General features: G+C 62.3%; 1 protein-coding gene across 1 annotated transcript in view; it reads left to right on the plus strand.

Annotated features, from left to right (window-relative positions):
* Positions 1-14: 14 nt before the first annotated feature.
* Positions 15-27,206, plus strand: part of WWP2 (WW domain containing E3 ubiquitin protein ligase 2) — a 41,282-nt gene continuing 14,090 nt past the window's right edge. Inside the window, 11 exon segments of the mRNA XM_042797690.1 lie at positions 15-107; positions 3,241-3,324; positions 3,990-4,137; positions 4,390-4,508; positions 11,062-11,244; positions 11,247-11,302; positions 11,304-11,331; positions 11,956-12,052; positions 17,170-17,309; positions 19,929-20,145; positions 26,449-26,538. Of these exon segments, the coding sequence (XP_042653624.1) occupies positions 62-107; positions 3,241-3,324; positions 3,990-4,137; positions 4,390-4,508; positions 11,062-11,244; positions 11,247-11,302; positions 11,304-11,331; positions 11,956-12,052; positions 17,170-17,309; positions 19,929-20,145; positions 26,449-26,538 (1,208 nt within the window). The 5' untranslated portion in view covers positions 15-61.

Below are 27,206 nucleotides of genomic sequence, written 5' to 3' on the forward strand. Positions count from 1 at the left end.
CCCCGGCCGGCCCCGTGACTGCTTCCGGGCGGCGCGGTCAGGTGAGGCGGGCAGATGTCACATGACGGCGGGCGCTGGAGCCGGAAGCGGGAGCGGAGCGGTCGCCGGTAACTCGGGACGGGACGGGACGGGACGGGACGGGACGGGACGGGACGGGACGGGACGGGACGGGACGGGGGTGCTGCCTGGCACGGCCCTCTCGGGCGCTCCCGCCCCGGGAGCTATTGGGCCGCGGGCTCCGCCCGCTCCGGGCCGGTACCGGCCCGCCGAGGGGAGGCCCGGGGCCCAGGCGGGGCTGCCCCGGCCGCCCCCTCCCCTTCGCCGTGCCCCCGGGGCGGCGGGTAGCGGGGCCGGGGACTCTCCGCCCTCTCCGGCGGCCGCCGCTGACCCAGCCCGGCTCTGTGCGGGGCAGGACCCGGCCCGGTGGCGGTGCGGGGGGGGGGTTCCCCCGGCTCCTGGGGCTGCTGCGCGGCCCCGCGGGTCAGCCCCGCGTTAGCAGCGCGGTGGCGGGGCTGTCCCCCCCTGCCGCGGGGCGAGGCTGGGCCGTGGCAACGGGAACCCGCGGGGGAGGGGAGGCCTTGACCTTCACAAGAGGGAAACTTGGGGGGGTGTCGGTGAGGGGGCACCGCGGGCCGCAGCGGCTTAGTAACGGGGGCGGGAACGGAGAGCGACCCGTGGGAGAGGGGGAGTGGTGCCCGGGGACCGACACCGAGCGCCCAAGGGTTTGCTGGTGGTGGAGAGGTGTCAGTGTGGGCAGCGATAGTGACGTGGTGTAGGGCCAGGAAGAGAATAAAAGTGGGAAAAAGAGTCAAGATTTAAAAGGAAAAAGGATAGGCGCAGCCCAAACGGGGTGGGTTTCTGCTGTCACCTTATGCGGGAGGGCACCCGGCGGCCCGTGGGGCCCGGGGTCCCTTCTGCCCCTTCTGTCGTGGGGCGCACGGGCAGCTCGGATCTGCGCCCCGGTGCCGGGCTGCAGCGGGAACGGGGAGGGGAGAGCGGCCGGGCTGTGAGGGGACGCCTGCGTGGAGCGAGGGCTGGGAAGCGGAACCGCCTCCGTGCCGGGGAGCGCTCGGTGATCAACGAACCCCAAATCGGGGGGCGGGGGTGGCGAGGCTGCCGTCACCCCGGGGGGGGCGGCTGGAGAGGAGCCGGAGCGGAGCCACCCTTGGGTCTTGCCCTGGTAACTCTGAGGGTGCAGGTCACGCACGTTGGCATCAGAAAGGGGCCGGGGGAGAAGCTCGCTGGTCGGGCTAGCCCGGGGACTGGGCACAGGCTGGCGCAGGAGGGGCACGTGCGCCCGGCTGTTTTCTGCGGGCCGGCTTAATGGCACTAATTAAAGAAGTTGGTGATGCGGAGCTGGGGAGTCATAACAAACACGAGGAGTAACAATATCCTAAGGGAAGGCCCGGGTGATCTGTGGGCCGCGATAATTGGAGTAGGATTAATTGTAGTAACAGCAAGTGTGATTAGCTGTGTGGAAGACCTCCCTCCATAAGCCAGCTCTCCCGGGCTCATGATGGGGAGGAGATGGGTATGTGTCAGCAAGCTTTCCTCTGACAGCAGGGCCGAGACAGCAGCAAGTCAGGTCCCAGTCGAGGTTTTCCAGGTAGAGGTGGGGATTTAGAGGACACCGGCCAGGTCTCAGCGCAGCACGGGGCGCCGGGCGGGTTTACTGTGCTGGGCTAGGGGGATGAGGTCGAATGGGGCTGGCACAGAGAGCAGAGACCCTGGTTAACAAGAGGGGAGTTAAAAAGGCTTTGGGCTGGAGCTCGGTAAGGTCTGATGAGGGTGTGGGGAGAAGGCAGGGAAAAAAGAGAGACTCCTGCACAAGGAGGGAGGTGGTAGAGGCTGGAACTGGTGACGGTGCTTTTCTCCCCCACTTCATACATCCCTCCCCCGGATCAGGGGAGGGAGAGGTCGGTGGGCACTGCGGTCCAGGCCAGGCAGGACGGGTGCTCTTGGCTTCAGGCCCTTGGGAGGGGGATCAGGTTTGACCCCATCCGAGCCCTTGCTGCTGCCCTGGGCGCCAGGATTGAGGCTCCTCCTTGCTCCTGCCCAGGGGGTGGGCAGCAAATGTCCCCGACTGCCCCACTGTGTCGGGGGGCTTGTGCAGGCAGGGACCTTCTGGTCCGTGACCTTGATGCCTGCACCTGGGGCATCCTCTCCAGCTGCTCTGCCGGGGAAGTGCGGCGAGGAGGGGTGCTGCCCGCAGGCTCAGGAGGCCGATGCGAGTTGGGTGCTGACTCTGTGGTCCCAGACCGAGCACCTCGTGCTTCTGCTTGGTACGTGACCTCATCCTCCTACTTCATGATCCGTCGTTTCGGCGGAGGCGCCCAGCCACGTGTCCTGCCAGAGCCCCCGGGTGTTACAGCCTGCGTCCTTCCTGCCCGCTGCCTGTCCCCGGTGGGTGACTCCAGGGGAGAGCTGCCGCAGAAGGGCAGGGGGAAGCGCTGTGCCCGCTGTGACAGTGACGTGGCGCCGGAGAGGGAGGAAGTGGTGAGCGCTCAGGGAAGCGGAGGTCTGGGCTTGTAGCCCGCTCTGCAGTGCGATCCTCCTTTGTGTTCAGAGCAGCTGCGGTCCCTGTCCCCTCCACGGTGTGTTAGAGTAGATGGGACTGATTTTTTCCATGGGATTTTTCTGCCAGGAGGTGACCCGGGCTGTCCGGGAGGGCTGTGGCTGCTTCCCCATACTGTGACCGGACTTTCCTCTATTCTGCCACTGTCACTGCCTCGTCCTTTCCGAGCGATCCCTTGTGCCGTGGCCACGGGCTGTTTGTGAGCTCGTGTTGCTGCTCAGCAGCACAGAGCAGGGCATGAGACAGCGTATCTGCTGGAGGCTTTGGGGACTGTTCTGTCCTCGTGCCGGCTGTGATCAGCAGCGACCTTTGGGTCAGGGTGAGCTGCGGCCGCCCAAACGGGGTATCCGGAGGGCTGAGCACTGCCCAGCTTGGCTCAGATCTCTTCAGGCCGCGGCGGTGCCGTCGAAGGGGGTTTCTCTCCCCGGGGTGCAGCGTTGCCGTTGCCTGCGGTGCAGCGCTGGTTTATGGGGAGCAAGAGGGAACCTGTGTTTCCCAGGCGTGCGCCTGTCCGTTGCCGAGTCTCCCTGCCATGTGGGTCACTCGCAGCGACGGCCGGGCTGCGTTCGGGCCCGGGGATGGCTGACCTGGGACCCCCATGTGGGGCTGGCTCCCTCCGCACAGTGGGAGCGGGGCTGAGGTGTCTCCTCTCTCTCTGCTTCCAGCCGGGGGTGATGCCATGGCCGCTGCCAGCTCCAGCAGGGCCAGGGCCGGGCCGCCCTGCGAGAAGTCCCAGCTCTCCGTGAAAGGTGGGTCCCTCTGCCTCACCGGAGCTGGGGAACATGGATTTTGGGCGCGTCTGGTTTGGGGGGTGTGTGCTCTGCCTGCACCCTGGGCCTGGGAGACCTTCCTGGGGAGCGGGGGGGAGCAGGGGCTGGGGAAGGCCAGCGCTGCCCTGAGTCCCACAGGCGCCCGGGGAAGCGGAGCAGCCGTCGGCCGGGCTCTGCCACCTCCTCGCCGTGGCTCCGTGGCCCTGCCGGGGCCGCGCTGGTGCTCCCGTGGCCGCGAGATGGCTCCCGACCCCCGGAGCTGCCTCCCCGTCCCTGCCCCGCAGCCCCTGCGCAGGGCACCGCTGGCCTGGGGGGCTGCCGAGCCAAACCTGGTGGGTGCCGATACCCGGCGGCTCCAGCAGAGCCCCCTTGCCCCCCCACCCGTGCCCGCAAGCCCTGGGGTAGGGTCTCCCCTGCTCTGTGGGGACCGCAACGCTCCTGCAGCCCTCGGGTGTGGGGCCAAGGTGTGGGTGAAGCTGGGGACGAGCGGTGATCAGCGGCCGGCGATGGGGACACGAGTTTGACTCCGCGGTGAGTCGCAGCACCCCAAGCTGGCAGGGATTGGGGGGGGGTGTGGGGCAGGGGACAGGGTCTCCCCTGTGGCTGCCTGACCCGCTGCCTGTCCCGTCCCCCCCCCCCCTCAGTTGTGTCTGTGAAGCCCAAGGCGCAGAGCCGCCCGTCGCGGATGAACTGCTACGTGGAGGTGGCGGGCGACGGGCTGCCCAGCGAGACCAAGAAGACGGGGAAGCGGATCGGGAGCTCTGAGCTGCTGTGGAACGAGATCCTCGTCCTGTAAGTCTCCGCGAGCCTCCGGCGCGGGGCTGGCGCCGGGGGCTGACCCACAGTGCCGTCAGCTGGGGCCGCTCGGGTGTCAGACATCTTTGCCCCCCCAGGGACAGCCAGGCTGGGGGGTGGCAGGAGGAGGGTGTCCCCTTGCCTGCTTGCCTCCGCTCCCCGGCTTTGGCAGGCCTGGCCCTGCCGGCTCCCCGCGTGTGGAGCAGGGGTGAAGCCACGGTGACGGCCCCCTTTCTCTGATCTCGGCAGGAACGTCACTGCTCAAAGCCACTTGGACCTGAAGGTGTGGAGCTGCCATACCCTGAGGAACGAGCTGCTGGGCACCGCCTCCGTCAGCCTCAGCAACCTGCTGAAGAGCGGCGGGAAGCGTACGTATGGGGTCCTGCCCCCTCCCCTGCCCCGGGGCGCGTGGCGGGGAGGAGAAGCGGTGGCCGCAGCCCTGCGGTCCCCTGCCCCGGGGAGGGAACAAGGTGCCATTGTGCCCCCTGGGCCGCCTGTCAGGGCCGGGGCGTGACGGAAGCCATACCTCCGTCAGCCTGCGTGGAAACACAAACCCCCCCCCCCCCCCCTCAGCTATTTGCTGCCTTTTGCGGTCGCCGGAGCGCGGCTCGTGACAGCAGCTACCGCATAAAGGCGGCCATTCAGGGCTTGGGCCGCGCAGGCGGCGGCGCGGGGCTGGAAAAGGCTCGCTCTGTCTTTTCCAAGCAAAGTTCCGCTGCTTGCGCGAGACAGACCTGGTATTGAGTGGAGAGAGGGGCCTCCCGTGCCCCGGGGGGGGGGTACGGGGCTGCTTCGATCTCTCCCCGGTGCCAGGGGCTGGGGTAAGCTCCTTCCCCTGGCACTGCCAGCCGCAGGCTACGAAACCGTGGGGGGTGTCCCCGCTGTGCTCCCTGCCCCGGGGAGCCGTGGTGCTGTGGCTGTCGTCTCGCAAAGCCCGTGAGGCAGCTGGGCTGCCTTGTTGCTTGGGCTGTTGCTGTCGGACAGCCTGCGGCGTGGCGGTCTCTGCCCCAGAGCACCCTCCCTCTGCAGCTTTTTCCTCCTGAGGTGTGCAAATGCTGGGCCGGGCTCCCGGAGTCAGTGCTGCTCCCGCCCTACCTGCCTGCTGCTCTGCAGGGGCACAATCGGCTCTTTCATTAGCAGGCGTCCCAGGGGGCTGTGTGGAAAATGAATGGAAAAGGCAACTGGCTGTTCTAGCTTGTCCGTTAACATCCACCAGAAAAAACGTGTCAGATTTTTCCTTGACACTGTGGGCTGGGAGGGAGGACTCTTAAAGCTGCAGAGCTGGGAAGGTGCTGCCGGGGGCTGGGGGCAGCCAGCACTGCCTGGGCGAGCCGTGGGCTCTTGTCCGCCTGTCTTGTCTAGCCTCGTGTCTGCTCCCTCCTCTTCTCTGCAGATTTGCTGCTTGGGCTTTGCTGCAGCTCTGAGCGGGCCAGAAACTGCTGGCGGTCCCGTGGGCGCCTGGGAGACCCCTTCCTCGAGTGGGCTCCTGCCCGTTCCCCCTGCCTGCCAGCCCCAGGAAGCGGCCAGGTCGTGCGAGGACGTGCAAAGGGCGTTTGGGATTTCAAACCATCCCGAGGCGGACGCTTAATGCCCTAACGCAGCCTGCCACCCTCTGCCTGGGGAAGGCAGTGAAACGCGTCTGCCCGCTGGCCCGGCCGCCCTCTCCCCCTCCGGGGAAGGGCTCAGCAGGAGTGTCCCTTCCCCCGGGCTGCTCCTGCCGGGCAGCAGACCCTCTTTCCAGCTTAGTTGGGTTTGTTACAGTTTTCGTGAGGTTTTCTATAAGTGACTGATAGGCGAGTGTAGCTGCGGCCTTTGGTTTGTGTTCCTGGAGCAGTTCTACGTGGTGGGGAAGAATTGTTGTGGTCGCTCTGCGTTTGGGCAGGGGCGGTGGTCTCGCTGCCGGTGACATCCGTGGCCGTGCGTGCAGGGCTCCCCCCATCCTTTCTGTCGGCCCTCCTGCCAAGCACGCTTCGCTTCAGGTGGAAGAGTCTCGGCTCTGAGGCCTGGAGCCTGGAAAATCACTCGGTGATGAGCCCGGTCAGAGCCCTGAGCTCCCAGGAAGGTGGGGAGAGCCTGCTGGAGCTAAGAGTCGGAGAGGAGCTCCTGCTCCAGGCGGGTCCAGCTTTGCTTTCGGGCTCGCAGCGCTTCCCACCGCCTTGGCAGGCGCCTCCGGGGCCTCTCCTCTGGCAGGCAGCGCCCTCCCGCTTTCGGAGGGGATTGGCCAAGGAGATGGAGAGGTGGGTAAGAATGGGCTCAATCACAGAAAATGAGCTGGAGCCTTCCACAAAGCTGAGCTGCTCCCAGGGCTCCTGTAAAACAGCTAATTTGCAATGGCACAGCCCCCTGCCCCGGCCCCCGAGCTGCTGCCTGCTGCAGAGGCACCTCTTTGTTCCCAGGCTCTGGGAGCTCCTCGCCTGCTCCTCCCGTGAGGGCTGAGGAACGTCCCCGGCCGGCCTCACGCCACGGTCTGCGTGGAAGCCGATACTGGGCCTTGCTGGTTTTTGCTGGTCCCCCTGTGCGCTGAGCAGCGGATGTCTGTGCAGGCGCTGGAGTGAGCCAGGCTGCAGCTCACAAATGAAAGCGCTCGCTTTTATTGCTCGTTGCTCGGGTTGCAAGTTACATCAACAGGCTCCTGTTTCTTGAGTGGCACCACATGCCAGGGTTTTACAGATCCTGCAGAGCCTTTTCTTTCCCTGCTGCTGTGCCCCAGGCAGAGCTGCTGGAGCTCGTGAGACCCTCCAAGAAGGCAGCAGCAAACCCCCAAACCTCGGGAAAACTGCAGCTGCCCCCCCACCCCAGCTTTGTGGATGTGCTGTCAGAGGAGCTCTGCTGCATGTCCCGGCAGCAAAGGCTCCTAGGGAGGAGTTGTGAAGGCAGATGCTCAGCCTGGCTGAGGTGACTGTTGAGTGAGCTGGCTCTTAGCAGCTGGGCAACAGTCCTGTAAAACTGGTTGTCCAAACTAGTAAGTCACGGTGGGGGTCCAGTCCTGCCCTACCCTGGCTGGGCTGTTTTGCAGGCGGCTGGCTGAGCCTGGTCAGAGATAGCAGGCTTTTTGGCTTCCTCCCACCATCCTGCCTTCCCTCCCAGGGCTGTGATGGGTCGGAGGAAAGAGGCAGAAGTCTGAGGTCCTCCTGGTTATACCTGGCAGCTAAATGGAGTGGGACGCAGTTGTCTCTAAGCTGTGGTGGCTGAGGCTGGGTCAGCAGCGGGGGCAAAGCTTCCCGCTGCCCGGGGAGGCTTTTACATTTCACCTGGGACAGGAAGGATTATCCCTTCCCCTAAACTCTGGGTTCCTCCTTGGTTTATGGATGGCTGTGGCAGGTCTGACTTCCCCCTGCTTCTTCCCGGAGGGACTAGCTGCAGCATGGAGTCATTCCTTTGGCTGCAGGTATGGGCAAAAGTTAAGCTAGTCTTAACTTGGCAAGCAGCGGGGAGGTGGGTGCTGCGAGTGGTGCTGCCCCCCACCAGCCCGGAGCTCACTCAGGGGCCCCCGAGGCCCGGGGGAAGCCGGCACGGCTCAGCACTCCCCTGCTTTTTCTGTGTAGTGCCAGGGTGCTTTCGGGGCTGGGTTCTGGCCCTGGGCTTTGATTCTGCTGCGGGTGGATGGAGGGGCAGGCAGGTTACTGGCTGGAGCACGTGGTTTTCAGGGCAGCCCAGAGGATCTGCTCATCTTCTGTTTGCACAAGCGGCAGGTCCGGCTGCTCTTGGGGGGCGATGGTGGACCCAGCTCTGATCGCGCGGAGCCGTTTGCGTGGAAGCCGGCCTTTGCGTGAAGGGGGTTTGGGGAGCTGAGAGGGTGGGAAGCGCCGTCTGTCTGGGCGTCTGTCTGGAAACCTCCCTGGCTGCGGCGGTTGAAGATGGAGCCTCCCCACCCAGGGCAGAGGCAGAAGGGCTGCCCCCTCCTGCGTGGCAGCTCTCTGATGCTTGTGCCCGTGGGCGTCAGACGCGTGTGGTTCCTGGAGGTCCCGGAGGGCTCGGGCTCAGCCCGGGGCCGTTATCGCGCTGGCTGCTACCAGCCTCGTTTCGTGGAACCGTAAATCCGCTTAATGGGCTGGGTGGGAATTCCAGCTCACCTCCGCTAAATGGGAGCTCTGATGCTGCGTGCGGGGCACTGGAAGTAGCTGAACTGAGACCTTATTCAGGACCAAATCACCCCCCGACCCCCTCCCAAAATAATAATAATCCCTCTGACATTCTGGCTGCTGGCGGGACACAGGCAGCCTTTGTGCTCGGCCGTTCAGGGGACCCTCTGTTGGTGCAACAGCAATGTCCCTTTGTGCGTCCCGCGTGCTGGACGGGGACAGTGAATGGAAGGTTCTGCTAGTGTTTATTTTCTTTAAAAAAGCTGAAGGGGGTGGAGAGGGGGAGAAGGAAGCCGGCTGGGAGGTTCATGTTCACATCCTCCACTTGGAGACACCTTGTCTTTGCTCCTGCGCGGCCGCCCCCTCGGCTGGGCGCCTGCACAATGAGGGCTTGTGCAGCTCCGGCGGGGAGAGCAGCGTGCTCGGCGGCCGGGCGCTGGCGGAGGGGGATGGAGGGGACCCCCGGAGCATGTGGGCACGGCTTCCCCACGGCTCGGAGAAAATGTGAATTCCTACGGCTTGGAGCAGCCAGGGAGAAACAGGGTTTGGATTTGTTCTGTTTTTTGGCCGCGCACAGTAGCATCTTCTATCTCAGGCTCTTAAGACTGTCTGTGAGATTGGTTCCGTTCAGACGCAAACTGAGAGCAACTCCTTTAGGCAGATGGGCAAGACCGGGCTTAGCAGAATCCCTGGTCTGGGGATGGGAGGGTAAGGAGTGACAAGAGTTGGGCTCCAACCTCCGTGCTGTGCGCCCGGAGCCTGGGCACTGAGGGGACACCTGCCTCCCGGGCACCAGGAACCTGAGATTCTTTCAGGCCATCCGCGAGTGCAGCCTGCCCCGCAGCCCTCCCTTTTGCTGCAGACCCCGTGGCGCTGGGCTTCGGGGTGACTGAGCACCCTGTGGGGCTCGGAGGAGGAGGGGGGTGGTGAGTCCCTGCGGCTGGGCTCCCCCTCGCAGTGCTGGCTGGCTACCGGCCGTGGGCTGGTGCTTGTGGCATGAGTGCTGTGACCGACCTCCTGCCTGGACCCCTTCTCGGTCCCCCCTTGTGTCCCTTCCCAGGCGTGCGGGGAGCCAGGGGAGCAGGGCAGGAGCCCCTCTCCGGGCTGGCACGAGAGGTGCACGGCTGCTTCGGGGCCTGGCAGTGGCCAGGCCGGTGCACAGCGGCCCCAGGGTCTCCACGCCTTCACCCCTGGTGCTGTGCGAGGGCTGGGCGGGCAGCCGGGAGCTGTAGGTGCTGTTTGGGTGGCAGTTGCACAGCCCGGGGCCCTGCCAGCGTGTCTCACCCTGGAGCTAGAGACGGGACGAGGGCTCTGTGGGGAGCGTGTTCCCATCCTCCTCCTGCTCCCGCTGGCGGGTACCGCACCCCGGCCCCGCAGCGGGCTGGGACAAAGCAGGTTGGTAAAAAATGGTGCCGTTGTGTCATGAGCAATCTGTGCATAATAAAAATATTATTTGAGCAAATGAGTCAGGAAGCGTCTGGGCTGGTGTCCCAGGCTGGCGCAGCCAAATTTTTCTGGCCTTCTGTGGCGGAGCTGGGTGTTTCGGTCCTGCTGGCTCCGGCAGGCATCGCTGCGCCGGTGCGGGAGCCCTGCCTGCCCGTGGGCACCGAGGGTCCCGTGGGCTCCCGTCACCCGTGGCAGTAGGTGGTTCAGCGTGCTTCACCCCGTGCCTTGCTCCAGTTGTGCCGGTGGCTTCCCGGCGGAGCTGGGGACACCCCTTGCTGCCGCCTGAGCGCGGTGGGGAGCTGTCAGGAGGCCTCGGGGGAGCTGGAAGGGTGGTGGGTGTCCGTCCTGGGGCGCAGGGAGGCAGAGAGCCGTGGCTGCCGAGATGCGTGGCAGGCTCTGGTTCCCAAAGGAGCCCCGGCGCTTGGCACCGTGTGACTTGTCAGCTCCCTTGCCCCGCCGCCGCGGCCCCTCACTCTGTGCTCGAGGGGAGGACGGGGAGCGGTGTTCCCGGGGCCGTTACCGCTGAGCAAAGCCACCGTGTCCAGCTGCGCCTGAAGCTGTGACTGGCACAGTCTCGCTGAGCTGCTGGAGCCAAACTGGCTCGCGAGGGAGGGGAGTGGAGCTGGCGGCTGCCTCCAGGAGCCTCCCAGCCCGTGCCACCCGCTCCAGAAGGTTCTGCGAGGGCGGTCTGCTGCTGCAGCGGGGCGTTTCTGCGCGGCTGGGGGCAGCCCTTCGTGCTGGCCACGTTCACTGGAACGTGAGGTGTGCTTGGGGTTCTCCTTTGCTGCTTGCCTAGTTTTTTCTAGGTGGCATGAGGATACCAGCAATTCTGAAAGACGCTGCTTGCTCCTCTGCAGCAGCCCAGGACTTCAGGCACTGTTGGGTGTGTAGCCATCAGCCTGCTTTGTGTCCCAGGTGCCTGCCGTTGCCACCCTCTTGCCCTGTGTGTCGTGTCAAAGCAGCCGAATCCCTTGGCTTTCCTGCCACCTACAACCCCAGCTTCTGGACCTGTGGGCGATGGTGGTCTCGGCTGTGTGGCAGCCAGGGGCCCTGGGGCAGCCCCACCTGCGTGGAGGGACCCTGCTCTGCGAGCAGTGGCTGCTGAAGGAGGGTTTTCCGTGGGAGCTGGTGGTGGGGCTGGCCGGGCGTCCGCTGGCGATGCTGGTAGGTCCGTGTAGGTGTGGGGCCAGTGCCGGTGGTGCTCACTGGGACAGCTGGCCCTGAGGGAGCAGGCACATTGTCCTTTGGAGGTGTGGGGCGGTCTGGAGGGGACCAGGAGGCTGCTGTCCCATCCCACGGGGGAGCTGGGGCGGTGGGGCCATCCTCCATCACGGCTGGCATCGCGAGTGGTGACTGCTTGGTCTCTTTCTCCATGTCCCCTCATCTCCCACAGTGGAGAACAGGCAGCTGACCCTGGACCTGCAGACGGAGAACAAAGGCAGCGTTGTCTCTGGCGGAGAGCTGACGATTTTCCTGGACGGGCCTGCTGTTGATCTGGGAACCTTGCCTAATGGCAGCGCCGTGACAGAGGGTGAGTGCCGCCCGTCTCCGCATGCATGCGGCGGCTCGGAGCACGAGGCGGGGAGAGGAGCGGGGCTGAGAGCACGGCCCCCGGCACCTCTGAGCAAGCGTCCCGAGTGCCAGCAGCCTCCTCCTCCCCCAGGTAAGGCTCCGGCCCCTGCCAGCCCCCACCCCGGGCTTGCGCTCCCGGGGGGAGCGAGCGTGTGTGGTGGGACGGGAGCGGGAGCGTCGACAGGCTCCCGCCCTGCCTCCCCGCCGGCGGGAGAGGAGCAGCCCTCCTCCAGGCCCTCCACCAGCTCGGCCCCTTCCCTCGTGTGCGGGCTGGGGAAGCCGCTTCTGTATTTAACGAACCGCTCGGGAACGGGCCCCCGGCGGCAGAAGGGTGTGCGGAGAAACGGGCTGATGTCTGCCCCGTCGGGGCCGCCCGGGCAGCGAGCGGAGCTTGTGCTGGGCGGGGGGCTGGTGCGTTGCTTTCCCTCGCTGGGAGACGGACCCTGTGAAATGTGGGAGCTGCTCCTGGCGAGTCCTGCGTGTGCCTTCCCTAGTGCTGCGCTTGGTGCTGTGGGGGTGGGCTGTGCTGGCTCACGGCAGTGGGCGAGGAGGGCACCTCAGCGTGAAGGCAGGGAGAGGTCTGTGTGTGCTGGTGGGTCTGTCCTCTAATGCAGGGGGCTGCTGTGCTTTTGGCTCTCCTTTCTGGAAGGAGGGAGGGTGGAACTAGTAGGTGCCTCAGTCATTTTCTTCACCCACTTTTTCTTCACCCATTCAGGGTCCCAGCTGCCTGGACGGGACCCCGGCAGCGTGGCTGCAGCCACGGAGAGCAGACACCAGCCTCCCAGTACAAACTGCTTTGGGAGCAGACCGAGGTAAGGGCCCCGCGCCGGCAGCACCTGTCAGCGTGTTACTGGGTGGCTGCTGTGGCCGTGAGGCAGCTGAGAAGCATCAGGGTCATCCTTGTGCAGCGGACCCCACTCCGGCGCCCCCAGTGAAGCAGCCCATAGGAGCTGTGGGGCAGAGCTGGGAGGCGGCCGTGCCACCAGCGTGCGGCTGACCTGAGCCTCTCTCAAAGTATTTGATTCTCAAGGACTACCAGGTCTGTGGTGGCCCAGACAGTTTCCACCAGTTGCTCTGCTGGCAGCTGAAGGAATGGTCTGTCAGGGAGATGTGGGGCAGGCTGTGAGCAGGCAAACCAGCCAAGGGCTGGTCTGCAGGGGTCCGTTCAAATGGGGATTAGAGGGATCCCAGCTCTTGCCTCGAGCACAGCCCCGGCCAGGCACCGGGCCCGGCTGGGAAGCACAATGCCCCTCTGGGTGCTGGTCAGAGGGGGACGCTTCCGAAGGTCCAGGGAGAGCAGGAGAAGCAGGGCTGTGGGGAAATAACAGCTGCTTCCAAAGGAAATGAGATGCTTGGGCACCAGGCCATCCTGTGCCTGGCACGGTGCCCTTCCTTGCCTTCTTGCTGGGCTGGAGTGGCTCAGCGCTGCTCCTTTTGGAGCTGTGGTTATTGAGAGACGTGTCACACTGTCAACATGGAGTTGAATTTAACACCTATTTATATTTCCAGAGCATGGCAGTGGCCCAGCAGCCTATACAGATGTTCTGGTTAGAAGTGTGCCTGTAGAGAGGGCGCCTGCAGCCTGCCCGATAAGGAGTTCTGTGTGCCCCCAGGCTTGGGAGCACTCTCAGCAGCAAGCCCCACACCTCGAGGTTTTCTGCTCCTTCCTCATCTGCTGGGCGCATACAAGAGACGAGCGAAGGGGAGAAGTGTGTTTGGCTCTAAAAAGTGACCCTGTCCTTCCATATCGTGTGTGCACTTCCCCCCCGGGACGGGAAGTTGAGAGCAGGTTGCTGAACACAGTTTTTGCCCTTTTTTTGAGGCTGCTCCTCTTGACTCCTGCTGTCCAGGTGTTAAAGCCTTCTGAGGGCTGAGAGAGTGCTCCGTGTCCTGAGGGGAGCTGGGCTTTGCAGCCACTTAGCAGCTATTAGTAGGTGCTAGAAAGCCTGCAAAGAAAGTTCTAGTTTGGGAGGCTCAGCCTGCTGACCGCTTACTTCTGATTCCTGACTGCTTTCCCACGAACTGAAAGTAGTTTCTGTTTCTGGTGTTGTCTCAACTCGTGAGCATGAGACACGTGTGGTGAGGTCTGGCTGGTACATCTACAGGGGACCTTCAGAGACCTGCCAGGTGTGCTTGCAATCATTAAAAATCCCACGACTGCTCTGGTATGGGAAACGTCCTGGCTAGTTTTCAATTCCTCCTACGCTCACCTGAATTTAGGGTTGTTCTGGACGTAACTCCACAGTTTGATGTCGTACTGCTACGTGGGGCAGAGCATTGCTGTACGTACCCACCGTGGGGGCAGCTGCTTTCTCCGGAGCGGAGTGCGGGCCCTTTGCACATGGGAATGCTGTTTGATGTTTGCTCTGTTTATATGCAGAGCTGTGTTTATTTTCATGGGCTTGGTGATGGATGCTGGCAAACTCACTTGCAGGCAGGACGGAAAGAAAAGGGTCATTCTTTGCTCCTCAGCTATTTCTACACTGTCCCCTCAAGGGAAACTGCTTGGTCAGGGCTTCTCTTTCTTCTCCTGAACAAATGTCATCTTGGGATTTGCTGCTAATCTTGGTGACGGGGTGTGAAATTCCACAGCCCTCTGTGCAGAGAGAAAACAGAGCCCAGGGGTCCCCGGCTGAGAGCTGGTGCTGTGGGTGCTGAGACGGTTGCCACAATCCCCGTTTGTCTTGTGGTGGCCAACGGGGCCTCTTCTGACATAAAGCAGCCTGGTTTGCCGCTCGCCCTACGGAGAGGCTCCGGCTGGCGAGCCGCGCCGGGGGTTGCGATCCAGGCACGGCCGAGAGAAACTGCCGCCGCCTCTCCCGAGTGGTTCACCCAAGTGGTTTCTTCGGCGCAGCACGCTTTGCCATCCCCGCTTGCGTGCCGTCCGAAAGTCACCGCTCGGCGCGCGACGGGCACAAGCATCCCCGAGGGCAGGCGGGAGGCTCTCCTCAGGGTCACTCGGACAAAGCATTTCCCTTCGCGAGACCCCTTGCTCTGCAAAGCCCCACTCGTGGCTGCGGGGTGTCCCCAGGCGTGTGGCTTCTGGTGCGACGCGGCATCAGCGAGAGGCTCGGGGAGCTGCCGTCCCCAGGTGCAGCCCTGGCACGGGCAGGGGAGAGGCAGGCAGTGCTGCATGGCAGGGTGCTGCCGCAGAGGGGCCGGGGGGGGCCGCGCAGGGCCTTGGAGAGCAAGCTGTGAGGTGGGTCTCGGGTCAGCTGGAAGGGAGTGAGCAACAGGAATAAACTGGGTTCGGGGTTTTGGAGCCAGGCGCCTGCACGTCCCGCTGCCGTGGGGCGAGGGGGGTGTGTTCCTCCAGCCCCAGCTCCCCGGGGTGGTGGGTCGTGGGTGGCGTCTCCGCTCCCGGCGCTGCAGGCGTGAGGGCTGGGTGCTGGGGGCCGTGGCTGCCTCCTCCCCGCTTTCGCAGGGGCAAGGGGAATTTCTCAGCTCCGTGTTTCGGGAGCTGAGCCCCCCGCTGCCCACGGGGCTCTCCCGGGTGTGTTTGCTGGTGGTCGTGCCCTGACCCCCCAGCCCTGCAGCCACGGGGCTGCGTGCTCTGCCCTCCCTCCTCTTCGGCCGCGGTTTGTGATCTGCTGTGCTGAGTGAGGCTGAGACTGGTGCTGGCATCTCGTGCCAGGACCTTCCAGCACCGCCGCGGGAGGAGGTGGCCGTTCCCAGGTTTCATCCCCAGGGCCCACGTCAGCCTCTGTGGCGCGGGGGGCTCTGCCTTGCCAGAAATGGGGGGAGCTGAAAGGTTGATGTCACCCTGCCTGACGCCACTTCCCTCTTTGGCATCGCCTGCTCCCTCCAGCCCGGGAGGGGCGATGGGGCAGAGCACACGATGGGGCAGCCACCCCCCCCCGGTCCCCAGTCGATGGGGGGACAGCAGGGCTCGTGTCAGCTGCCTGGGAGGTGGGCTGCCCCCCACGTGCCCCGCTCCGTCCCACCGGCGCGGCTGCGAGAGGCTGTTCCCATCCGCGCTCTGCCTTGTTTTCTCCCCGCTCCTATTTTAAGAGCACGTTCCCAGCCCCGCCGCTCTCACGTGGCCTCTCTGGGTTTGTTTCCATGCGTCTATTAAAAGACAATGCCCAGATGGGAGCACTCGTAGGAGGGCTGGGCTGGGCGGCGGGCTGGCTAATTCAGGCCTGGTAACCCTGTGTGGCCGGCTGGCAGCCTGGAAACATCCTGTTTTGGTTTCTAAAAACTCTCTGGGCAGCTCTGAGCTCATCTGTGCGGAGAAGGGCAGGGACCAGATCTGTCCCGTGCCTCGGGGGCAGCTCCCAGTGGGACCAGCTCCTGCCTGTGGTGCCACTTGCCCGCTCCCCTCCGGCCAGGGCTCCGGCAGCCCCCGCTGCCTCCCAGGCTCGCCACGGGGGGAATGTTGGGGAGTGGGACCTGGCCAAATTCTGGGAGGTGCGTGGTGCCCCGTGGACGGGCAGCGAGGGGCAACCTTCACCTCCCAGCCGGAGGAAGAGGAGCCAGTTCTACGCCTGCAGCTGCTCCCAGTGCCCAGGTGCTGGTGGCCAAAGCAAATCCCCAACAAGTAGCGATGCCCTGCAGGTTTGGGCGGTTTGGGGGGCAAGTTCACTGTCTGAGGAGCCCCTGTGTGGGGCTGCCCTCCCGGGAAGGTCCATGCTAGTCGAAACAGCCTCAGCAGCTCACGGGCTGCTCTGCCTGTGGCTCTTGTCTGATCTATTTTCACCAGCCATCTCCTGCTTTCCCATGTCTCCTCCTGATCCCAGCCCTTCCTCTGCCCACTGTCAGGGGCCGCTCCCCAAGGAGCGCGGCTTCGGAGCGAGTGGGAGGAACCAAGGGCTTGCTGGAGCTGGTGAGGGTGGCATGACTGATGCTGCACCCTGTCCCTGCCAAGCTGCCGTCCCCTCCCAGCTCCAGCCCCGAGATGTGGGGACAGTTTGCGGGTTTTGCCCTTTTAAGGGGAGAACTTGGCTGGGGCAAACCGCCTTCCTAATCCCTTCGGTCCTCACCCGCTGCGGTCGCTGCCCCGGGCTGTGATCCTGCCTGGAGGTGGCCGGGCTCTGCCTCTGCTCCCCTCTCCCACCCTGCCCCGTCCCCTTCCACGCTTACAGTAAGGACCAAGCTTCTGAATCAGTGTGAAACCCCAGCCTTTGCTTGAACGCCTTCGGGCTGCCTCAGGGGTCCAGGGTGGTTGGAGGGGGAGAGTTTGCTTGGCGGGTGCTGCAGGCACTCTGCCCATGGAGGTCGGGCTGTCCTGGCCACGGGGACGTGGTGGCAAGGGATCTCCAGCGTGGCACAGAGAGAAGAGACACCCCGGAGAGATGGAGCAGCCACATCTGAGCCGGTCACAACCTGTGCTGAGATTTAAGCTCCCATCTTTCCTGGATGCTCGTTCCTTCCTTTGCCAGAGGCCACGGCAGCAGCAAACACTTGCACCTTCCTCACCTGCTTTTGTGCGAGGCCTGTAGCCTGGCACTAGTGAGGGTTCCCACCACGGAGCAGGAGCTGGTGCTGGCGTGGGATCTCTCCCGGGAGCTTTACTGCAGGGGTGGATGGAGCAAATTGCTGGGGGGCCGTGACGGCTTGGCTTCTGGCAAGTAGGTTTCTGGTCATGAGTGCCCAGGGCTGCTCCTCGGCACGTGGGGCGGCCGGGGTGAGCACCCGCAAACAAAACCAAGGTCATTGTCACCCAGGTTATTCCTCCACAGGACTCTGTCACCCTCAGGCAGGTGCCAGGACCTGTGGGCAGGCTGGCAGGTCCGAGTAAGCAGCGTGAAGCTCAGGGCACTGCCGGAGGAGCAGAGGCACGAGGCTGCGCCCTGGCCGTCCTCGGGGGTGAGCGATGGCTGTGCCGGGCCAGAAGCAGCACAAGACCGAGGCAAAAAGGCAGGAGCAAGTTTTTTTTTTTTGGGAGGCCAGTGGCGTGTCTCATCTCCCGCCTTTCTTTCCCTTGCAGGACGCACCGACATGCAGCTGGAGCGGCCAGGCAAAACGCGGGGAGCGGAGAGCAAAGTCCCGGCGTCAGGAGCCAGCACCGGCAGCGGGCCAAGAGCACACAGCACGCCGGCATGGCCAACGGCACGGCCAACGGCCCAGGTGAACCACCGCGCCGGGGAGGTGGGGGGCACGGAGCTCGGGGCTGCGGCTCGTGGGGAAAAAATTAATTTCTGCTAAGGTAACGGATCTCGTAGTGCCTGGGCATTTCCTCCCTGTGCGTTGATTGATTTTTATTGATTTTACTTTCGTTAAGCTGGGCGGCTCCGCAGGGCGCAGTGGTAGGATCTGTTCTGCCTCTCGTGAACAGTTCCTGTGGCTCCTCTCTGGAGTCTCCCTGTCAAAAGATACTGCATCCAGCTCCTGGTTTTTAAAAGGATACTGGGACAGCAACGTCGCTGGTGCCACAGCGAGGAGGACAGTTGTCACAGCTGAATGGACGTTTTTCAGGGTTGGGAGAGTTCAGCTGAATTTGCCCGTTGGTCTTCAGTGAAAATGTTTTGAGGCCTTTGCCCACGGCAGCGGGGAGGGGCAGCTGTCTGTGGAGCACCAGAGAAGGCACAAACCCAACTCTCCAAAGGGTATTTTTGGAAAGGTTTCTCTTGTCTTTTCTTGGGTTTGTCCACAAAGCCATAAATACCTTGTAGAGCAGGGGCTGGGACCTGCTGAGTGCCTGACTAAGAAGCCACAAGCGGTTTATCTGTTTTCCTTCTCCGGCTCTCACGGAGCCAGCTGAGCAGCGCAGCACCTCCCGCTCCTCTGCACTGCTTCTGCAGGCAGCGCCGTCCTTTCCCTTTTGCTTTTATCAGAGACCTGGAAGGAGAAGCAGAGTGCTTTGTTTTGCGTAGAAGGAGATGTTTTGTTCAACCCAAAAGGAAGATTTTGATTTTTTTTTTTTTTTTTTTTTCTTTTTTCCCCTGTTTCGCTGGAAAAAACCTGGAGCAATGCAGTCTCGGTTTTGCCAAAAACCCAGTCTGGGAGGGAGATGGGGGAGCGGAAGGCTGACGTGAAGTGCTGCCGTTCAGCTGTCGCTCCCGGTCTGTGCTCCCCTCCCCGGGGCTGCTCGGTGCAGCACCTCACCGGGAGCGAACGCTGCGCCGCGTCCCCTCTGCGGGGGTCACTCCCTCAGGCTGTGGACGGAGTTTTTGTTCCCAACTACAACTTGGCTCCTTGGCTTTGGTTTGTTTAAAACCAGCTTTATTGGCCTGGCCCCAGTGGCTTTATGACTGTGCCGTCCTCGGCACTGTTTACCGCTCACCAACCTCGGCGTCTCCCTCAAGTCCCGTCGGTGGTGATTTTACACTTGACGATGGGGAGGTGGGTGTTCCAGGTCGCTGGGATGAAGTGCTGGGCACCCTGTCCTGTGCTCTGGGGAATGCCTCTAGAAACCATCCTCTTCCTCCTCAGTTTGGTACATTTTGGTGACCTGATCATTTTGAGCAGACTGTTGTAAGAACGCCCCCATTACGTTTGTCACTCCCAGCTGTAATTTCATCTGACAGTAAAAGGAGATGATTTCATGGCATGTTTTCTCCACAGCCATGTTGCTTAGCCCGAGCAGTGTTCACCCTGGAACCCTTCCTTATCAGGTGAACTTTGGATCAGCTTTTCCCCTGCTTTGTCCTGGACTGAGATCAAACTGATCCCAGCGTAGTTGCCTGGGTCATTCTGCTGATTCCCTCTGAAAATTGGCACAACACGATTGAAGCTCCTCAAACTGCTCTTTCAAAGGCTTGCTAGAAATGACATGAGTAGCAGTCAGAGCCCTCCTCGGCTGAGTCCTGCAGGACTCCGGGGGAAGCTGCTGGGACCCCGCTGACCTGGAAGTCTGAGGGGCAACTGTGGTTGCTGATGCTGTGCACCAGGATTCCTCCGGTGCTGGAGGATGCTGTCCTGCAAAGCAAAACTGTCCTGAGCAGCCTGCCTCTTCTACAGTGTCTGTAGTTGTTCAGTCTCCTGTCTGTGGGGGTTTATACTGTTGTGAGGTTTTTTTCCTATAATACTTCTAAGTCCCTGGGCTTGTAGACACAGGTACTTCCCTTACAGTTTTCTAAATTTCTTAGCTTTAACTTGTGGAGCTCTGTCTGCATCCCCTGTTTCTTTGTTACTTGTTGCTGGTTTGTTTTTAATGCTTTTGCTTTGCCACTGAAGCTGGGATGTCTTGTAGCGAAAGTTACCCTCTGCTGGACTGCCAAGTCTCAGGGTTTTTTGGCTATCTAATAAATATTCGTCAAACAAATTCCCTTTCATTTTTTTGGTCTGCGTTTTCCTCCTCATCAGTTTTCTTTGTGATTTTCCTTTGCTCTGCCTCTTCCCTTTTCCAAAAGTTCAGTGGAATCCAGCAACGTGTAGGTCTTACCGGTGCAGCTGACTTGCTGAGCCTGGGCTTCCCTCTGCGTGGGGAGGGGGGACACACACACGCTGCACCAGCAGTGTCTGAGCTCCTGCTCCCTACCTCAGTTCCCATCAGGCAGGCAGCATGTTTGCCAGCGGCAGAAGGGACACTGGGCCCCAAAGCAAAGTACCCTCTGCTTTGGTCTGGGGCCGAAGGCAGGGGCCGTGGTTCCCAGGGGGATCTGGGTGAAGGAGGTGCTGCAGGCACCGCGGCGGTGGCTGCCGCCCACCACGCGCTCCGCTTGCAGGGCTGCGTGGGCGCCGTAGGTCGCCGGGGCCCCGGTCCCCTTTCTGGGCGCTCACGTCTCGGCCCCTCTGCCTTCGCAGGGAACGGAGACGCAGCGGGTGCTGCGGACATGGAAGAGGAAAGGCCGGCAGCGGGAGCGAGCGTCCCGACCCCGGTGGCGTCGAGCGTGGCCGACGGCTCCGTCGCTCCTGCCCTTCCTGCCTTGACCAGCTCTGGAGAGGCCGAGGAGGCAGCTTCCAGCTCCAGCGCCCCGCCGGCACGGGCAGCCGTGCTAGCCCTGGATGCTCTGCCCCCCGGGTAAGCTCTGCCTTCCCCTTGAGACTTTAATTTCCCTGACAGGGCCAGCACGATGGAGGGCCTGTGGCCCTTGGGGAGGGAGGCATGGCCCCGGAAGGACAGCTGGGGGGACACGAGCAAACTGGGGCACTGCTGTGTGCTGGAAGAAGAGGGTATTGGAGGGAGAGGGGCTGTGCTGCACCGGGAGTTGGTGGAAATGATGGTGGTCAGCAGAGCAGAGAGGGCCTGGAGGTGCCGGCCGGGGATCCCTGTGCCCCCGCTCGCCTGGCACAGCCTGTCCTCCCTCGCCTGGGCCGTCTGACCGGGGCTTGACCGCTGTGGAGTCCTCCTCTGGGCCGGGGTCTGGTCTGTGCCCACTGCGGGTCTCTGGGGTAATAAACAGTGAATCGCATCTCTGCAGCCAGCAGCCTCTTGGCGTCCGTGCCCAGGGGAGCAGCAGAGTCCTCTGCTCTCGGGGGGCTGCTGGAGGGCTCAGTCCAAGGGAAGAGCGTGAGCGCGGATTTCCAGGGAGCTCCCACTGAGCAGGAGGGCGCGGACGTGCACACTCCAGAGACACCGTGGAGGCACTGGCCACTGCTGGGGGGTGGTGGGCAGGACCCTTACACTGCTGTGCCTGTTCCTCTCCCTGGTGCGGGTGCTGTGCATCCTCCTCCTCCTCCTCCTCCTCGGTGGGATGTGGGGAAGGGGCTGGGAGGAGAGCTGGGGCTGGCTGAGCGGTGCTGCTGGGGGGCGGCGGGCAGGCCCTGGGCTCAGCCCCGCTCTGCTGCAGCTGGGTCCTTCTCCCCTTGTATTTCAGACACCTTTAATTCTGGACTGAAAACGCAAAGTGGCAAGGAGGGGAGGGGGGGTGTTGAAAATGGCTTGTGTTTCGTATGAAGGGAGCTGTTTATTTTCCTCTGGCTGAGGCGATGCCTGGAAGGTCAGGGCCTTGCTCGTGTGTCAGTCACAGGTAATTAGGGTTAACGGCTCAGTGTGCCTTTATGCGGGGTGTGTGAGGGTTTCTGTTCTCTGGCTTGGGCGCTTCCTGTTTCCAGGCAGCTGGAAAAGTCCAGTGCTCTGAAAAAGGTCTTTATTCCAGCCAGAGCTTATGCCCCTTTCTGCTCCTACCAGGTAGACTGAAGGTCTCCTTTCCCCCACCTCTGCACAGCCCAGGGTGGATGCAGGCTGTTGTTTCTCTCCCGGGGTGGAGAGGAGCCCACGGATATCTCACGATTAAGGTTTCCGGAGGCTCGGGGAGGTTGCAAGTGCTGCTTTCTAAGGCACGCCAGCTGGGTGGAAGGGTGGCCTGTGTCTGCCCTGTGCCTGTCTCCCTGCGATGCTCACACACCACAGAATCGTGCATGTCAGAGCAGGGAGAAGGATAAAGGTGCTGCCCTTTGGGAGACGGCTGGAGAAGAGCAGCGAAGGGGTCGTGAGCCATCCTCCGTGCTGAGCTTACGGAATTTGGATCTCTGGAGACACCTTTGATGAGCACCTTGTGCCTCTGTGCCCGCCCCGTCCTGACCGTAGGATCTGTAGCAGGAAAAGGGGACAGCGACCCTCTCGCATGTGCAGTTACGTGCTCACGCTGGGCTGGCCTGGGTAGCAGCTGACCCGCTCGCTCAGGTGGAGACCAAGTACCAGGGTCTTCCCAGGTGAAGGAGAGCTGAGAAATCGAGTCCCTTGAGGTCTCCACAGCGTGAGCCCTGCCCCGAGAGCTGCCAGACCAGGTTCTGGGCTCACGCAGACGCAACAGGGATCTGCTAAACAGGGATTGCATAAAACACTGTGGCCCTGGGGTGGTGTAAATGAGCTTCTGGGGATCCCCTGAGACCTGATCTAGGGCAACTGATTTTTTTGGCTGGCTCACCACACCCCAGGGTATTGCTTTTACTAGTGGTTTGAGGCCCAGCTTGGGAGGTGGGGATGGGGCTGGCTGGGCTGGTGGAGGCAGCGGTGGCTCAGGCAGAAGGGCTGCAGACAAGGCCAGGCCACTTCAGCTCTGGCAGCAGCGTGCTCCGCAGGAAGCGGTGCAGGACAGCCCCTCGCTGCCCCGGCTCCCCCAGAGCCCCCGAGCGATCGCTCCCGCTTTGACTCTCGCAGGAGCGACGTCCCCCGCGGAGCTGCCGGTTGCTCCGGCGCCGGAGAGCCGGCAAACCATCGTGTCCCTCCTGCTCTCTGCCTGAGCCCAGCCTCATTCTCTTAAGTTTTCCCCTTTCGTCCGTGGGAGCGTGGAGAGCTCGGCTTCCCGTCGGCCTCCGGAGGGGTGGCAGCTTTTCCGAGCCGCGCGCTGGTGGGTGCGCTGAGCCGCAGCCTCCCGGCTCGTGCCGGGCTGCGTGCAGATGGGTTCATGTGGGGATTCGGAGCTATTTATTCTGCTCAGGTAGCTGTCTCTGAACATCTGCACCAGCTGCGGCGGGCACAAAGGCATCTCTCACACAACTGGGAGTCTGTTCTAGGGGCTGGAGGGTGCTGGAAGGTGTTCTGAATAATTCCAGCCCCGTCAGTGCCCAGACCCTCCTTCACATCCTCCTGGCTTGGGCAGAGTGTTTCCATGCGAAGCCAGGGCGCGCGTGTGGCGCAGCAGCAGCCGGTCGCAGCCCTCGAGGCCGTTGGTGTGGGGTCCCCGTTCTCTCTCGGGGGTTTCCGAGCGGACCGATAGCGAAAGGGGGGGAGGGCGCAAGAACCGCTGGCTCCTGCATCTGGTTCCTATCAGTGATGATCCTGCGCGGGGGACAGGCGGTTGTTAGCGCGGTGTGTATACACGGCGCTGTCTCGCCCGTACAAAGAGGTACATTATGCTGCCTGGCAGAAGGCACGGGGCTGTGGTTTCTTACATAAGGAGGGCGTTTTGTTTGGACTGCAGGGTTGCCTCAGCGCTGCCACTTCGCGCCGTCCGTGGCTCCCGGTATCCGCTGCCGGTGCGAGCCCCGGGGCAGTCGGAGGGGAGCGAGCCGGGGCCGACGTGGCGCTTCTTCGCGCTCGCGGCGCCGGTGCACGTGGGTGGGAGCTCCCCCCAGCTAGCGCTCGCTAACCCCCTCATCTTCCTCGTGGGTGGCGTCGTGGCAGCAGGCACGGGGGGGGGGGGGGGGGGAGCGACGCTGGCCGGCCGTGGGGTGCCGAGAGGAAGAGCCCGTTGTTGCGCGTCCCCCTGAGCGGTGTCCCTTGTGGGATGGCACGGTGGGGGGCGGGGGGATGGATGCAGGGAAGCCCCCGGAGAGCTGGGCGAGGCGGTCTGAGCCGGGAGGGGTTGCCCCCAGTGCCCCTGTCTCTCAGGCCCGTTGCTGTGTGTCAGCAATAATAACAGTTCATCACGGCTTGCTGCCTAAGGGCGGTGATTTGCTGTTCGTAGGGCGAGGCAGCCCTCAGCAAATTTACTTTTCAGATCACCAGGATGCTGCTGACCTGAGGAGCATGTGAGCTTGTCACCTGTTTGTATAGGGTGTGAGACGGGGACAGGGGACAGTCATCAGTAGCTGCCACCACCAGCAGCTCTCCCCAGTCCCGGGTGGCTCTTTGCAGTCACAAGGGCACCCAGAGGAGTATCTGAGGGATCCACAAACCCTCTGCCCTGGAGGAGTCCTCAGCGTGGGTTTTCTGGTCATTACAGCCACAGAAATGGTACCTGGGGGCTTGGGAGCCTCTTGCCATAAAGGACTTCCAAGTCCTCAGAGCCCTATTGATCGGAGAGCCTGTTGTTAATGAGTCCAAGGGACTCATTACCCCTCCGCTAACGACTGCTGACACCACTGGTTCTGTGTGCCTGAGGCTGAGGTCCCGTTCATCTCTGGGGCACGGCGAGTCGGTGCGGATGGAACGGTCGGGGTTTTTGGCTGGGGTTGTCCTCGCTGTCAGCGAGTGGTGCCGCAGCCTCCGGATCTGCCCTGGGGAGGCCGTTACGTACAGCTGACCTCGGGAAGATGATGCCTGAAGGGTTTCCGTGGGATGCTGACTCCTGCCGAGTCTCACGAGCAGAGCTGTGCCTTGGAGCTTTGTCTGCGAATACCGTTCCCCCAGCTGAGCCTCGTGCTGGCTCCGTGACTGGTTGCTGGTGTCGATCCGGCACGGCGAGGTCAGGCAGGGGCTTCCCTGAGCTCTGCCTGCAGCTCCCAGCCAGCAGCACATCCACAGCCCTGCCTTCTCCCCGAAGGTGCCCGGGGACCTCCTGCCGTCCATCTCGGGGCGGGGGGACACGACATGCTTGTGTCTTCAAGAAATCTTGATTTTCTCTTTAGAGATCTCAGTCTTTTTTTTTTTTTTTTTTTTTAATAAGCTGTCCTGGTGCTTTTATGCTCATGAAGCACCGAGTTCATCATCAGCGAACAGGAAACTCGAGGCGTTTCCCCTCTGACAAGGCCTGGCACTGCCCAGGGGTGACCCAGGAAAGGGGCTGACCCTGAGGTGGGGAGACAGAGACTTCCCGACACCAGAACAGCACCGGCAGTGCCGGCTCTGCCTTCGCGTGGCCGCTCCTTTGAGCGGTGTTAGGCTTGGCAGCCCCTCGCTGCCAAAGGTGTACAGGCACGGCAGGTCCTGCCTTGGACTCTTTCCATCCGAGATAACCACTGGTGTCCCTAGATCTGCTCTGGGGATGAGAAAGATCCGGTGCTGCTGCCTGGGAGCAAGATGTTACCTGGTCTCTCTGCAGGTGCGTGAAGTTGACAGCGCTTTTGAGAAGCCCGTAGGAGCGAAGCCAACAGCTCCGATTTGGGTTAGACAATCTCTCGGCTAAATCCTGAGCCTGGCATTTACGTTTCCCTCCTGCTTTCGGGGAACTGACTTCTCTCAGCGTGCAGGACTGCCTTCTGGCCAGGGCAGGGGCTTTTCAGGCTGCCCACAGGGCTGCTGGACCGCTGGGGTGCCCAGCCGACGGCGCGCTGCCGGGGCTTGGGAACACGGCTGAAGCTCTCCCCGTCTCTGCCTTCCCACCTCTTCCGAGAGCGGTGCCGAGGCTGTGATGCGGGCGGCCTGTGGTCGCAGTGATGTGTGTGGTTGTGGCTGAGGTCACCCTTGGGTGGCTTCATCGTCCCCTGGGGAGGCTGGAGGGTGAGCAGGGACAGCCCGAGCCCAGGCGAGGGGGCATGAGCGCTCAGAGCATCTCCTCCACAGGGGCCGCCTGCTTTCCGCGAGCCCAGATTTGTTCCCTTGCTGTCACAACGGAAGCTGGTATATTAATTTCCCAGGGCTTTTTGTGACGATAAATTGAGACTGAAGATTGAATTGGGAGGGAGACCTGTGGGAGCAGAAGGGTGGCGGGAGAACACTGTGTCTGTCAGCAGCCACGGGCTCGCGCCTCTGTTGCAGAGCAAAAGCTGACAGGAAAGCACGGTGCTTTTACCTTTGCCAGGGCAGACACTTTCGTGAATGAATTAAGGCAAAGAATGGTTTTCAGTGTAACTGCTTAAAGCCAGGCCTCCCTATCGCACCGGCTCCCCTTAGGGGCCACCCCCGAACCAAGTGCCTCGTGGCCACGCGATGTTTTTAAGCGGTGTCTGTCAGCAGCGAGCCGGAGGGCTGCCAGGGAGAAAATTCAGCCACAGCCTAAACTCAAAGGATCCCCTTTAAAGATGTATTAAGAGAAACCAAACAAAAACTGCATCAGAAGCTCACAAGACATAAAACTGACCCTGTGTGAAATCTTACGCCGACCCTCCTGCTTTCTGGAGGAAATTAGGAATTTATGCTCCAAATGATGCCTGTTTTCAGAAAGCAGACTGCTGCAGCACCTCGCCGATAGTCTTGATCTAGCAAGCCAGACAACTACCATGTAGACCTGCTGTCATCCTTTATTTTAAATAAAGGTCAGAATGCTGTAGCTAAGCAATGTGAAGAGGTAGCCTCGCTAATCCCCCAGATGCAGCTCTCTGGATGTTCTTGGTAATCAGGTGATGATTAATTATTCACAGCTCGCTGATCTGTGGGGGAGGCTTGGCGGCACACGTGCGAACGGTTTTCCTGGGGAGGCTGTTCAGGCATGATTCAAAGTCGACGAAGGAGCCTGTGGGGTCTCGTGGTCCCGGGCTCAGCGAGGCTGCGGCTGCAGGGGCCGAGGCTGCTGGATCCACGTTGCTTGTTCCAGCCCAGCCCCTTCGCTTCACCTCTGTGTTTGAGGAGAGGAGCGGCGCGGTCTCGTCTGCCTCGGGTTCCCCCCACGTCCCCCCCCGGCGGGGTGCTGCTCTCCCCAGCTGGCCCCGGGGCCGTGGGGACGGGCGCCCGGCCGGCGTTGCAGGGGAAGGGTTGTTTTGGTAGCTCCAGCTCAGCCAGGGCTCCCTCTGTGCTGGCAAGTATCAACTGGCTCACGATTTCATTTTTTTTTTCTTGCAGGTGGGAACAGCGAGAGCTGCCTAATGGTAGAGTCTACTATGTAGACCATAACAACAAGACCACCACGTGGGAGAGACCCCTTCCTCCGGGGTAAGGGGCTCTGGGGGCAGCTGGCACCTCAGATACTGAACTAAATTCTTGCAGCAGACACACAGGAGTCTGCGCAAAAGCAGGGAAGGTGGCAGGAAGGTCTTTTCATTCCTAAAAAGAAATGAGGTGGGATGACCAAGTGTATACTGGCCTGAAAACAGGTGCTGGATCCTCAGAAAGGTCTCTTCGACATTTGTAAAAAGGAAAAGGAGGCCTTCCAGTCTGTTGCGTTTTGACCTCGGTTAGAGGATTATTTCTTTAAACAGTCCATGGAAATCACTGAACGCGTGAGCAGCAGCACAGCCGCTTGTGGGGAGAGCAGAGGGGTGGGCTGCTGGGACAGGGCACCAGCAAAGTGCCCCCGAGGACCAGGAGAGGGGAGAGGGTGGGCCTCACGTCACCTGGAGACAGGGATGTTTCTAGGTGAGGGCTGAGCTCCCGGTGAGCAGGAACAGGCACGCTCAGCGTGCCCCAGCCCAGGAGCTGGACCTGGGTCTCTCCCAGAGGGGCCTCTGCTGGTCTCAGCCATGCCGGGGTCTGCTTGTGCCGAGAAGACGATGCTGCTCAGCTCCAGGAGACCTGCAGGAAGCACTCTGCAAAAGTGTCCAGGAGGGCCACGCTTTCATTTGCAGGACTAAACAGTCTTCAGGTCCTAAAGGCTGTAAACA

Source organism: Tyto alba, unplaced genomic scaffold (assembly GCF_018691265.1).
Source record: "Tyto alba isolate M040663 unplaced genomic scaffold, T.alba_DEE_v4.0 Super-Scaffold_26, whole genome shotgun sequence".
Lineage (NCBI taxonomy): Eukaryota > Metazoa > Chordata > Aves > Strigiformes > Tytonidae > Tyto > Tyto alba.